The sequence below is a fragment of the Corvus hawaiiensis genome, chromosome 3, assembly GCF_020740725.1.
Source record: "Corvus hawaiiensis isolate bCorHaw1 chromosome 3, bCorHaw1.pri.cur, whole genome shotgun sequence".
NCBI lineage: Eukaryota > Metazoa > Chordata > Aves > Passeriformes > Corvidae > Corvus > Corvus hawaiiensis.
In genome coordinates, this window is record NC_063215.1 from 520,944 (window position 1) to 533,814 (window position 12,871).

Consider the following 12,871-nt stretch of genomic DNA (forward strand, 5'->3'; position numbering starts at 1 on the left):
CTCTTCAGGATGCATCCTAGAGGAAAGCAAAGTGGAATTTCTACAGAAGCAGAGGAACCCATTTCAGTTGTGGAATTTCTACTGTTTCATACACTATCCCAATGCACACACCTAAATCCCAGTTTTCACATCACCAGCTCTGCATGTGAAAAAGTGTGCAAACATCAAAAATCCAAGATATGCACCACCAAACTGTAGAAACAAAATATTTTTTTTTTCAACTTATGCAGAGCCCAAGCCCAAAATCCTGCTTGTTGGCAATTTCCAAACACCCCCTCACCAAGGAAATACCTCTAGAATGTGTTGTGCCATTGAGTCACTGGTTGTCCTGATGTTGAGGCTGGTCATCCAAAATACTCGATCACAAGGTTGGAGTACACTGGAATTTGTCCTGCCAAGCCCCAGTTAGTGCAGAGCCAGGAGCTGAGGGTTTCCCCAAGGCTGTTCCCTGAGCATCAGAACTTTACATTATTTATACATTTGAGCAAAGAACCAGCATTCATTGGTTACCAATTACAGAACTCTTTTATTAATTAGGACTCAAACTCCTCTTTGCTGGGTGCATCTCCCTCCTCATGCTGATCACTCCACAGGTGCAGCTCTTTCCTCCATTTGAGTTGGGGTCCATTCTGAGTAGGTGGTCAGTGAGTCAGTGATTGTGATCTCCTATTACCAGAATTACCTTTTCCCCAAGTACTGCTCAGTCCTGCTCACGACACTCCGGGTGCCTCTCATCCAGACAGCCCACTGCTCTTGGGATAGTCTTCCCTTTTCCTTAAAAGAGAAGCTTAGCTGAGCCTACGAGGTTCATGATGTAATTACTAATCACAAGTGTCCAACTACAGCTACTGAAGGACATGAGGAACAACAAAATCCTCAGTGGTGACACTGGATGGGGAGGAAGCAGTGACATCCCTTCCCAATGGATCCGGGTGGACATCAGCCCACTGGATGGGGAGGATGAAGGGAGGAGGGGAGCCCTCCCCTCCACGAAGTGTGGAGAGCTGTGGATGCAGCATCCTGCCCAGGCTGGGGCTTCCTGGAGCAAGAAGGATGTGACATCTGGAGTCCAGGAAAGGGTCAAAGCAATGCCAAAGGGACTGGAGCATCTGCTGCATGAGGAGGAACTGGAATGTTTTGGGTTGTCTATGTGCATGCTTGCCTAATGGGAGGGCAGGAGGAGGGAGCCAGCCTCTTCCCAGTGGAGCCCAGTGACAGGACCAGCAGCAACAGGCACAAACTGGCCTCCAAAGATTTGGGGCGTTTTTGCAGTGAGGTTCATCACACAGGGTGCCTGGAAAAGGCTGCCCAGAGGGGTTGTGGTCCCTCCACCTGGGAAGCCACCCACAGCTGCATGAGAGGCAAGAGGCCCCTAGAACCCCACCAGCCCCAGCCCTGCTTGTCAGGGTTGGCTGAAGCAGGCTGTCCAAGTCAGGTATAAATATCTCCCATCTGGTATAAATATCTCCTAGGTGGGATCGTCCCACTATAATCCTTGCCAGCATGGCCTTCCAGCTCCAGGGTACTCTGGTATGCTCTGGTGGAATTTCCCCTTCCAAGTCCCAATGGACACAGCATGAGCAGCTGGAGCAGGGCCTGGAGTGGGGAATCTCCAGCCTTGAGCTTGTTCCCAAAGGCTGTGCTCCCCAACTGCTTTGCTCCTTGGAGCAGCCTCCTACCAGAGCCACTGGGTCACTGGAAGCAGCTCACCTGAGATCTGGGGGCTGCACACCCTGCCAGCACTGTGCTGCCTGCACTCCCGCCTGCCCTGAGCACTGACCTCAACTGCTGCCACACCCCCACGCAGTCCTCCCCAGGTACAAAAACATTACTTCCTGCTCCAGCCCTGCCATGCTGCCCTTCCAGCAGGTATTGGGATGTTATCATAGAATTTTTGGTTGGTTTAGGTGGGAAGGGACACCCAGTCCCACCCAGTGCCGCAGGCAGGGACACCTTCCGCAGACCAAGCTGGAGGCCCCGGCGAAGACCAGGGCGACCCACAAGGAGGCTGAACCTCCCCCAGCTGCCTCAGCAGGCTTCATCCCTGTCCTCTTGGTTGGAGGCCTGAGACATGGCCCACCACAGTGCCCTCCTCCCTACCCACGACTCCAGCCCTGACCCACTCAGCAGCACCGTGTGTCCCACAGAGGTTCCCCCCACTCCTGGTGCTCCCACATGGGTGGCCATGTCCTCCCACAAAGGGCCTGTGTCTGTCCCTCCCCCAGCTCCCAGCCCTCCCCTCCGCCCTCCTGGGGAGGGCTTGCTTCCCTGCTCATGTCCTCACCTGCGGGCAGGTGGGTGCAGCCCCCCTGTCCCTGGCTCACTGCTGGTGAGGACCCACTGTTCCCATCCCTCTGCCCCCTTTGCTTCCTACTGCTCCCACACCTGGGGGGCTGTGAGCATCTCACCCCCTCTGAAGAACACGGTGTGTCACCTCCTGACCCAGGCACACACACAGCCTTGTTCCCAGTGCTGGTGGGTCTGTGCTGCTGGCCCAGCTGCTCCTACTCAGCCCTGGCCCAGCCCATCCTGTCTCCTACTTCTGAGCCCTTTCTCCCTCTACAGTGAGCCCTGTCCCTGTTCCCGGTGAGCATGTTTGCCCCTTCCTGGCAAACCCGTTACACCACCCCCAATGAGTCTGTTTACCCATCCCTGGTGAGCCCCTTCTACATTGCCGACAAGCCCATTCCCCCATTCCCCGTTGCTGGTGAGCCCATTCCCAGTGAGCACGTTCCCAGTTTGCCCAATCCCTGGCCCTGCATAGCCCCAGCTGCCCCCACCCCGCACTCGCTCACGCTTCGGGTTTCCACCACGTTTTATTACAAAATCGGTGCGGGCTGGTCCCGGGGCCGGTTCCGCTCCCACTCGCCCCAGCGCTGGGGCCGAGGCGGGTTTAGCCCGTGCCGGTGTTGGTGCCGAGCGCCCTACAGGGCAGAGGCCGAGGCGGTGGCTGGAGGCCGGTGCAGCCCCACGGTTACAGGGGGTTCGGGGCATTCGGGCATTCCGCGGGGGGGTCAGCGCCCCACGGCGTCGAGGATGCGGCGGTTGGAATCGGCGCGGGCGCGCTGGCTCTGGGCGCGGGCGAGCAGCAAGAGGTGCCGTAGGAGGTGGAAGGTGAGGTCGATGGAGAGCGGCGGCTCGTCCCGCCGCCCTCGCCACGGCCCCGGGGGCGGCGGCGCCAGCGGCGGCCAGAGCGGGTGGTCCTGAGCCCCGGTCCCGGCCGCCGGGATGGAGCCGTCGGTGGTGGCGGGGCGGGCGGCGGCGGGCGGCGGGCGGGCGAGCAGCAGCAGGAGGGTGAGCAGTGCCCGCCGCATCCTCGGTCCCTCTGCACCTACGGGGCCAGGGGCTCAGCGCCACAGCAGAGACCGGGGCAGCTGCGGAGGCGCGACGGGAATCGCGGCCCCGGCGGCGCGGGGACCGTCCCGCGTGCGGAGCCCCCTCCGCGCCCGCACGCCCCGTTCCGTCCCCTCTGCGCGCCCCCGGCCCCGGTGCTGTCCCTGCCCGGTTCCCAAGCCCCGTCCCGTACCCGGTGCGCTGTGCCCTGTTCCTGCCGGTGCTGGCGGCGGAGCGAGCGCGATCCGTCCCGCGGGAGCTGAGCCGGCGGCGCGGCCGGGAGTTATATCGGTCCGGGAGCCCGGGCTGACGTCAGCGCCGGGCACGCACCGGGTGGCGGGGGGCGGGGGCGGGGGGCACCCGGCCGGCGGGGAGCGGGTCCCCGGCGGCGGGACGGGGCTGAGGGACAGAGGGGCGGAGCGGCAGAGCCTGCTCTCCCCGGTCTCGGGAGCCACCACTCCGGTTCTTTTCTGACGCCCACCAAAGAAGCACGGCGGGGCCGGGGAGTGCGGGCAGGTGCATTGGGCCGTGCTAACCCTCGCTTTCCCGGTCTCCCGGTTTCCCCGATCCCCCTCCCGGCTCTGCCGCATCCCCAGTCTCGTTCTCCGCCGCTGTCCGCGGTGCTGAACGGTCGCGACGCGCCGGCGCCCCGGGGTCGGTGAGCGGGGCCGGGCCGGTGAGCTATCCGGGTGAGCTCCCGGTGAGCCCTCAGGGGGCTGTACCGGGGTGAGCCGCGGCTTCTCGGCGTGGAACCCTCGCGTTCCCGGGCCGAACGGCCGCGTCAAACAGCGGCGTCCAAACAGGGACCCGGGGCGGCGGGGGGGGATCCCTGGGTGGGCGTGGGGACACCCCGATCGCCGGCAGCTCCGGGACAGGACGGTCACGGGTGGGGGCCCCCAGCCTGGCTGTGGCTCGGTACCCCGGGCAGAGCGGGCAGTGCCGAGGTGAAACCGTGGGGCCGAGGCCGCAGACGCCCCGAGCGCAGCGGTAGCACCGGCCAAGTCCTGTGAGTCATAGAATGAAGGCACCGGAGCCGGCAGCGCCGTGCTGGATGCAGGGTGTTCCGTCGGGGCACCGGCACCGCTGCCAAATGTTGAGGTGGCTGCTGGGGCTTCACACTACTGTTGGCAGCCCCCCTGAGTGCACCACACTGCTGGCATTCCCTCCGAGTGCTTCACACCACGTCAGCAGACCCCTGCGTGCTTCACACCACAGCCAGTGGACCCCGAGTGCTTCACCCTGCGGCCAGCAGACCCCGAGTGCACCGCATGCTGCCAGCAGACCCCGAGTGTACCGCATGCTGCCAGCAGACCCCGAGTGCACCGCATGCTGCCAGCAGAGTGCAGCTGAGCTGACACCCAGCGCCGATGCCGGTGCCGGTGCCACATCAGGCTCCTTCCACAGTGCCAGCGTGGGGCAGAGCCGAGCAGAGAAGCTCAGCCTGGCCCCTCGCACGGTGTGTCCCACACCAGGTGGCACAGGGGTGGTGGTGCACGCCCCTGCCCGCAGCGAGCAGCACATGGTGTCATGCCCCCATGACGTGATCCGGCATGAAGGCTGGCACCTGGCACAGCTTCCTGCAGTGGCAGGGCAGAGCCCTCAGCAGGAGCTGGGCTCAGCCCCCCGGCCCTGGCAGCCCCATGCTGGGGCGGCTGCTCCTGGGGACAAGTGGTTCATTCCACGTGGCTCTTGCCATGCTCGCAGCTCACTCACTGCTGACAGCCAGAGCCTCCTGCACCCCCAGAGGGAGCTGCAAGAGGCTCAACACCTCAGAGCTGCAAACTCCTGCCATCCACAGCACCCACCCCACTGGCTGTAGAGAGCTTGAGCCCCACACAGAACCCGAGGCCCCCCAAAGCACTGGTGCTGTCTGTGCATGGTCCCATCACCTGGTCCCAGTCCTGTGCTGCTCCAGTGAGCACTGCTCGGGGGAAGAGGGCTGCAGCTGCAGCCCCTGCTGTCCCCTGCCTTACCCCTCAGGCCTGCACAGGATTTGTCTCCTCTGTGCTTCAGGTTGTACCCACCTGGCTGCAGCAGCCTCAAAGCTGGGGTCAGTGCAGAACCAGTCCAGGGGTAGGATGAGGGTGGAAGAATGGACGGTGAATCCCCTCCATGAAGGCTGCACTGGCAGAGCCCAGGTGGTGCCAACAGCATGGGGATGGCTCTGTCCAGCTGTGGGGGGGCTGCAATAGCACCGGTGAGGGGGCCAGAGCTGAGGGCTCCACAGAGGTGAGATGAACCACTGTGGTCCCACCAGCTCCACTTGGAGCCCCTGGCAGGGATGTGCTGGGCAGGCACACTGTGGGAGCCGGATTGCGTCTGCTCACCGCCAGTGTAGGGTGAATATGGACACACATTCCCAGCGGGAAGCAGCGCAGGCGGTGGCAGCTCTGCAGGACTTCTCTCTGGCAGGACGGGCAGGCTCATCTTGGACATGGCACAGGTGGATTGTGGCCCTGTCCCAGACCCAGCTCTAGCCCTACCCCCAACCCTTTCTGAACCCTCTCCAGATGCACAGCCCTGCATCAAGCACACCCTGACCCTGGGGGGAGTCTGCACACAGCATCAGGACTCTGGCTCCATCGACCTCATTTCACTGCTCTGCAGCTGTGGGGGCACCATCACAGCCCATGAACAGCTGCAGTGGGACCTGATGACCCCCTAAACCATCATCCACCCTCTGCCAGAGCCCCCTCCCCTCTCTAGCCAGTGGGGCAGACCACCCCAGCAGCCTGCAGTCCCTAGCCCCATGCTCGGTGCCTTGAGATGAGGCAGAGTGAATTTGTTGATCCGTAACAGGAACGGTTGCTCTGGAACTGCATCTTCAGGGCCTGGGGGACACGCTGGGCAGCCCCAGGGGCCATGGAAATCAAGAGTGAAAACCACCATTTATTGATGCTCCGACTGTCCACAGCAAACCCCCTTTTCAGGGGGAGCATCCCCAGCCAGCAGTGACCCCAGTTCTGTGCCCATGGCACAGCCAGCCCAGGGGCAGCCCTGCTCCATTTCCGCTCCTCTTTTCCCCCATGATGTGCCATGGGGAAGGACAGAGTGACACTCAGGGCAGGAGCACCCTGTGTGCAGGCAAGGGCTAGGAAATGGTTGAGCACAGATGGAGAAGTGCTCCATGGGCAGAGTTGCTGCACAGCACAACTAGAGCAGATCCAGGCCTGCCTTGGCACCATCTTCTCCCTGCGGCAGTGGGGGCTGTGGCCACAGGGGACAGCGTTCCCCCGAGAAAAGAGCGGGATGGTTGCTGCCAGGACCCTGCATGGCCCAGCCTGTCCACGGCCATGTGTGCCCACTCCAAGGGCTCTGAGTTGCGGTGGGGTCAGGCAGTGCACAGGCTGGGGACAGGGATGGGACACGGCTTCTGCCTCACATCCGATTCACTTTCCAGGACAGGTAGCAGTTCCAGACAATGGCAACACATTGGACAACAGCCAGCCTGGGGACAAGAGGGACAGGGTCTGCAGCCACTGGCTCAGGGGGCCAGGGACTGGGGGCCAGGGGCGCAACACTACCTGCGCTGCAGGGGCACAAAGTAGAAGTTTGCAATCTGCACAGGTGGCCAGATCTGGGCAGAGAAGGGGAAAGAGCAGTGAGGAGCCCTGCCAGAGTCCCTGCCCCACACCCAGCCCTGCCTGGCACTCGGTGTCCCACAGAGCCCATGGCAGCCCCATGGAGATGGGACAGGGACACAGATCTGCCAGCACTCACACAGTAATTGGTCATCAGGGCATCCATGTAGTCCTGCAAGAAAAAGGAGCTGTGAGCACTCAGAGGGCCTCCATCCCTGACACTGGTCCCCCCAACTCCACACTTCTGGGCACGGAGCCCCTGCAGCCCTGCACATGCCTTGCCACAGCTGTGTCCATGAGGGTGGCAGGGAGACGGTGACCAGAACCTTCCCCACTGAGAGCCCCTTGTGCTATAGCCAGGGCACATGGACAGATGGCTCGTCTCCCCAGTGTGAGCTGTGAGCCCCTTTCTATCTCAGTCCTCCCCCCGCCCCCTCCTTGGCACCACGGGGCAGAGATGGAGAAGGGCACTGAGCTGGGGCAACTGCCTTGGGAGGCCAAGGTGCTGCCTTGTCCTTGTGCCACAGTCATGGCCGTGTCGCATCCCTGTCCCGTGGCAGCAGGACAAGTCCCTCATCCAGCTTGGCCGTGACTCAGCCAGGAGGCCGGGCTCCTCCTGGCGCTGGCCAGCAGCCCAGGACGGGGTGAGCGGGTGCAGGGTGATGGATGCTCTGCTGACGCTTCCTCTGCGTGGGGAGAGGCGGATGCACCCCAAGCCAGAGGTGAAGGTGCTGCCAGCACTGCTGCCCAGCTGCCAGCCCATCACCCCCTTCCAGGTCAGGGCTTGCCAGGAGCCACAGCTCGCAGGAATCACCGACCATGCCAGGATTCCCTGGCGAAGGCAAGGCAAAATCCATGGCATGAGCTGGTCAGGATGCAGCAGGGGAAGATGGATGGGAGCGCTCAGAGTGCTGCCTGTGCCCAAGATCTGTTCATGTGTGCCCTTAGGGTGGCTTGGAGCACCCCATAGATCGGCTGGAGAGCCTGGAGAAAGCAGAGGTGATGCGCTCTTGCCCCGAGATTCACTTCCTGCACCCTGGGGCAGAATGAGGGGCACATACTGGCAGCCCAGTGGGTAGCAGGCTGCTGACTGGGTGCCCCCATGCAGAGAAATGGACTCTGGGTGATGGCACTCAGGCAGAGCTCTAGCCAGGCTGGGGGCCTTCACACGCAGCTCCAGCAGCATCAGTGACTGAGGCTGGTGTTGCCACTCCTGGCAGCCATGCGACCACCCCAGCATGCCTCAGCCTGTGGCAGGTGGGCACCCACTCCCCAGTGACTCACCCTGGACACGCTGACTCAGTGTTAACACCAGTTTCCAGCAATTACTGCTAATGGGAGTCATCTCAGTAATTGCTCTGGAGACCCAGCCAGGAGCAGGGCTGGACAGCATTGCCCATGGCATCCACGTCTGGCCCAGGTGGGACCCCAGTACTCGCCCACAGGACACCCACGCCACAGGAACTGGCCCTGGCACCAGTACTCGGACTGTCAGCACTGGGCACTCAACACAGCCAGGGGCTAGGGACCCAGTGCCTGGGCATGGGCACGGAAACAAATGGGAGCAGCCGTCAGGGCCAGAGCACGGGGAGGAGCTGCTGGGGCCCCACAGCTGCTCAAGGCCCCTCAGTGCTGCCCAGGGCAGCAGCACATACCTGCTGGATCTTGGACCAGTTATCCTGCACCGACAGCCCGTTCACGGCCCCCGTGACAGCCAGGAAGCAGCCAAGGAAGCACGGTGCGAAAGCCCCCTGCGAGAGAGGAGCCCCGGCTGAGGAGCTTGTGGTGCTGGGAGCCAGGCTGGCCACGGGCAGCCCCTGCGAAACTGCAGTGGGGCTGGGCCCAGCTCAGGCACTGGGTTCTCAGAGCAGGATGGAAACCTGCCATAGGGACATGGCTGCCACCACTGCCCCATCCCGCTGCCCCAGTCCCACACGACACCCTCACCCATGTCACACCAACCTGGTCCAGGACCATCTTCTTCACAGCCACAACTTTTGTATTCCCCGGGATGAGCCGATCCAGGATCCTGTACCAGTTGCCCACAATGGGGCCCTGCAGGAGCCAGGGGGTGAGGAGAAGCACCTGCCCTCCCTGGTCACAGGGCGGACCTCCAGGGCTGGTTACATGGCCCTGCTCCAGCCCTGGACCACAAGGACAAGCTTGTCCTATGCTGCTCCTGCTCCATGGAACTGGACCTGTCCACGGCTGCTGGAGGTGGCACCAGGATGGCGAAACTCACACGGCACCACCACAGTCCCACCCTGCTGAAGGAGCCTCCCATCCCATCCCATCCCATCCCATCCCATCCCATCCCATCCCATCCCATCCCATCCCATCCCATCCCATCCTGCTGCCACTCACCACGAAGCAGAAGCCAATGGCCATCATTTTCAGGGTGCGGGGGCAGTGGTGCCCGCGCAGCCCCCGCTGCTCCACCAGCTGCTGCGCAATCACATCCCCAGCTCCCATGAGGGCCCCTGCAACCAGCACAGCCCATTTAGGTGGGAAAGACCCCTGTGTGACCTGCCCACGGCTGGGCCCCTGTCCCAGCACCGCTGCTGCTGCCGTCCTGCCCCAGGATGCCTGAGGCTGCTCCAGCCCTGCCGGCTCTGTCCCAGCTGCAGCTCCCCACTGCCTGCACCAAACCCCACGGCACAGGTGTCCCACTCTGCCGAGTGCCTCAGGCCTCTCAGGACACCGCAGCATCTCTGGCTGAAACGGTGTCCAGCTGCACCTCCTCCCTGTGACCCGGGCATGGGGCTGACCTGTCATCCAGGGTCCACGGTGCCTGGGGCTCTCAGAGCAGAGCCTGCCCAGCTGCTGCCCGTGATTTCCACCACAGCCTTTACCACAGCACCCCAAACCTCTCCCTGAACACCAAGCAGGCTCTGCCGACTGTGATCCCCTCCCCGGAGAGCAGCTGTCTGCCTGTGTCTGCCCCCCTGCCCCCCCACCAGCCGGGATGGGCAGAACGTGCTCCCTGCTGCCCACGCTGTCCCAACCCCTTGCCACAGCTGGCTGCTGGCACAGCTCCTGGCCCTGTTTCCAGATCAGTGTCCCCGGTGGGGTGCTGCCCGGCTGGGTCTCTGGCAGCTCCTGCTCCATCCTACACTCCTGACCCCTTCGACGCAACTCAGCTGGCCCAGTGCTGCCCCCCCAGCTGCTCCCCCGGCCCTGGCGGCTCCTGCTCACTCTCCCCGCTTCCCTGGGACGGTTCCCTGGCAGGTCTCCAGCCCCGCTGCCGCTCTGCTCCGTCCTTGGAAGCCCTGAGCCCAGCAAGCCCTCAGCCTGGCGGGCGCTGGCCCCACAGCCCCTGTCCCAACAGCCCCAGCCATGACCAGCTCGGTACCGGCCCTGCCCCAGGGACTTTGTCGGTGGTTCCTCAGGGACAAGGGCCCAGCTCCCTGTCCCCACACCATGCCATGTAGTCCCTGGAGCTCACCGGCAGGGCCAGCCCAGGCTCTGCAGCCCCACAGAGCTGCTGCACTCCCAGCAGCACCACCTGGTGCTTCACAGGCTCCTTCTCCCACCCCAGACCAGCCCCAAGATCCGAGAGTCTGTTCCCCAGCCCTGAGAGCCCCCGCACGACCCCACGATGGCAGAGCAGTCCCACCAGCTCATGGGCCACAACCGCACCGGGCAGGGGGTGGCAGCAGGTGCTGGACTCCAGGCCAGCACAGCCAGGGCACTGGCTGCCTGCGTGAGCAGCACTCCCAGGAGCTGCAGTCCCAGGAGCTGTGTGCAGGGCACGGCGCTCAGGGAGAACACAGCAGGCACCGCTGTCACCCATCCAGTGCTGAAGGCTCTGGGTACAGTGCCCAGCAGTGATGAGGCTGTGCTGGGAGGGACAGACCTGTCTGCGCATCCCTGCCTGGGCCTGGGGATACAGCCAGATCCAGCCTCCTGCAATGACTCTGGCACCACTGCCTCCCCAGGGTGCCACCAGCACAGCCCAGCCACAGCTGCTGTGCGGGGTTAGAGCCTCCATCCCAGCCAAGCCTGGTGCCCGGGGTGCCTAGCCGACTGTTCTTGTGACCAGAGGACTCCGAATGGGGCCCAAACCTAAGTAGGGCACCATCCTCATGCCCACAGCCTTGCCATGGCAGGAGCAGGGGACTGCTCTCCACAGGCAGAGAGGGACAGGAGGGTCACGGCTGCAGGCACGTGCTACTGCCCACTGTGTCCAGGCTCTGCTGGCAGCCTGGCCCAGGGCCCAGGATGCAGGAGGCAAAGCCCTGCCCGACCCCAGAGCCCTCGGACAGCAGCTCAGCCAGCAAGTGTGGCTGGACACAGCAGGCACAGCCAACTGCCAGCAGCTCCCTGGCCTGGCCCCAGCTGGCAGCACTGGGGTCTCCAGGAGCAGCAAGAGAAGGCAGGGCTGGAGGTTGGGATGTACCTGGGACAGGGCACAGGACACAGGAAGCTGCACGAACCATTGTACAGCCAGCAGCTGAGGGGCTGAGCCTGGCCATGGCTGAGGATCACTGGTGCAAGCTCCAAGGAGAGCAGGAGCACTCACATCCCCCTGGCTGGAGCTGGGCACCTGCCACAGCAGGGAGAGCCCAGCCCGAGGGCAGAAACGGCTGGGATGGGGGAACCATATCCAGCAGCAGCCCAGCATCCACAGATAGGCCATGGCCGCCAGGGCTCAGCCCCACACCCCCGCAGGCTGACAGAGCCCCGAGGGACGGGGGGCTGTGCCACAGCAGCACCAGCACCGATGTGAACCAGCAACAGGCAGAGCAGAGCCGGGGCCAGAGCCAGCCCAGGGCCACGCTGGGCAGGGGAAGTGCGGGCAGGGCCAGCCCTGGACAGCCCCTCCCAGCTCCACAGTGGCCTCCTGCCAAGCACAGGGGAATGTGCTGCCAGCAGCACCCGGTGCCGCAGGCGCCAGCAATAGACTCCATGACATCCGATAAAAATAACAGCGGGAACAGCAAAGCGGCCTGGAAGGGCCCCAGCAGCCGGTCAGGGAGGCATCGTGCCACCCCCTGGAGGTATCAGGACTGAGGGCCAGTGACTGCACAGTGAGGGGAGCCCCCAGCTCAGCAGGGCACCCCCAGACCCTGGGGTTGTGCTTTCCCAGCATCCTGGGCTGGTGGGAGCAGGAGGGCAGGGCAGGGAGAATCAAGGCAGGGGAGAAGTGGTGGTGACAGGGAGGGCACAAGCAGGAGGTGCAAGGAGCATGCAGGGACTCCCCCAGCCCTCAATGCAGCACAGCCCTGAGCACACGTGGCACAAGCAGGACAGGCTCTCCCACCACCCAGACTCAGCCTCAGGCAGGCTGGGGGGAGGAAGCAGGAGAGGGGGGGACACAGCTGCCAAGTGCCCAGGGCTGCAAACCCTTGGAGCAGCAGAGCCACGAGCCAGCACCAGGACAGATTTATGGCATCTCACAGCTCTCAATCCCCTGTGCAGGGCCCTGGAAGCCTCTCCTCAGGCAGCACCCCTATGCCTTCACCACTGAGTGCTGGCAAACACGGAAGACCCGCGCCCTTGCGAATTCCCAGTGTTACAGCCCAGCATCCATCCCCTCCCAGGGGAGGGGGGGGCCCAGGACAGCCCCCGGTCTGTGTGTAAGGGCTGCACCTCCTTACAGCCCCCCACTACCCCTCTGGCTCCAGCGCAGACCCCTGACACAGATCTCCTGAGCCAGGAGTGGGCCAGGGTCCCTCACCCGGTGACACACCGGGGTCCCTGCTGAGCTTGGGGCATGGCAACACCTCTTCCCCCCTAAGACAGACCCCTGAGGCACCGGAAGCCCCCGGGCTGTGTCCTCCCCTGCCTGTGACGGTGCCCCCACAGCGGGGCTGGGGGCTGTGTGTGTGTGTGGGGTCTTGTACCGGCTGTGGCTGTGTGCAAGGCGGGGGGGGCGGCGCGCCGGGGAGAGCAGGGGCCAGGAGCGGGGTGTGCAGGGGGGAGTCTGTGCTGGGGAGGGGCGGCCAGTGTGACGG

At 63.9% G+C, this 12,871-nt stretch overlaps 2 protein-coding genes across 7 annotated transcripts; both read right to left on the bottom strand.

Annotated features, from left to right (window-relative positions):
• Window positions 1–2,797: 2,797 nt before the first annotated feature.
• UCN (urocortin) lies at window positions 2,798–3,923 on the bottom strand. Its single transcript, XM_048298223.1, has 2 exons — window positions 3,527–3,923; window positions 2,798–3,331 (listed from the first exon to the last, which is right to left on the bottom strand). The coding sequence occupies exons 1-2, from the start codon at window positions 3,921–3,923 to the stop codon at window positions 3,015–3,017; spliced, it is 714 nt and encodes a 237-aa protein (XP_048154180.1). The 3' UTR covers window positions 2,798–3,014.
• A 2,279-nt stretch (window positions 3,924–6,202) lies between these two features.
• MPV17 (mitochondrial inner membrane protein MPV17) lies at window positions 6,203–12,317 on the bottom strand. 6 transcript variants are annotated; one of them, XM_048297607.1, is made up of 6 exons: window positions 9,279–12,317; window positions 8,877–8,969; window positions 8,570–8,665; window positions 7,054–7,086; window positions 6,858–6,910; window positions 6,203–6,781 (listed from the first exon to the last, which is right to left on the bottom strand). In XM_048297607.1, exons 1-6 carry the CDS (start codon window positions 10,020–10,022, stop codon window positions 6,712–6,714), a joined length of 1,089 nt encoding a protein of 362 aa, XP_048153564.1. In that variant the 5' UTR covers window positions 10,023–12,317; the 3' UTR covers window positions 6,203–6,711. The 6 variants fall into 6 exon arrangements, with proteins under 6 accessions (XP_048153564.1, XP_048153561.1, XP_048153563.1 ...); XM_048297604.1 differs by having other exon boundaries at window positions 8,877–9,122; XM_048297606.1 differs by lacking the exon at window positions 8,570–8,665 and having other exon boundaries at window positions 8,877–9,122.
• Between the last annotated feature and the right edge of the window lie 554 nt (window positions 12,318–12,871).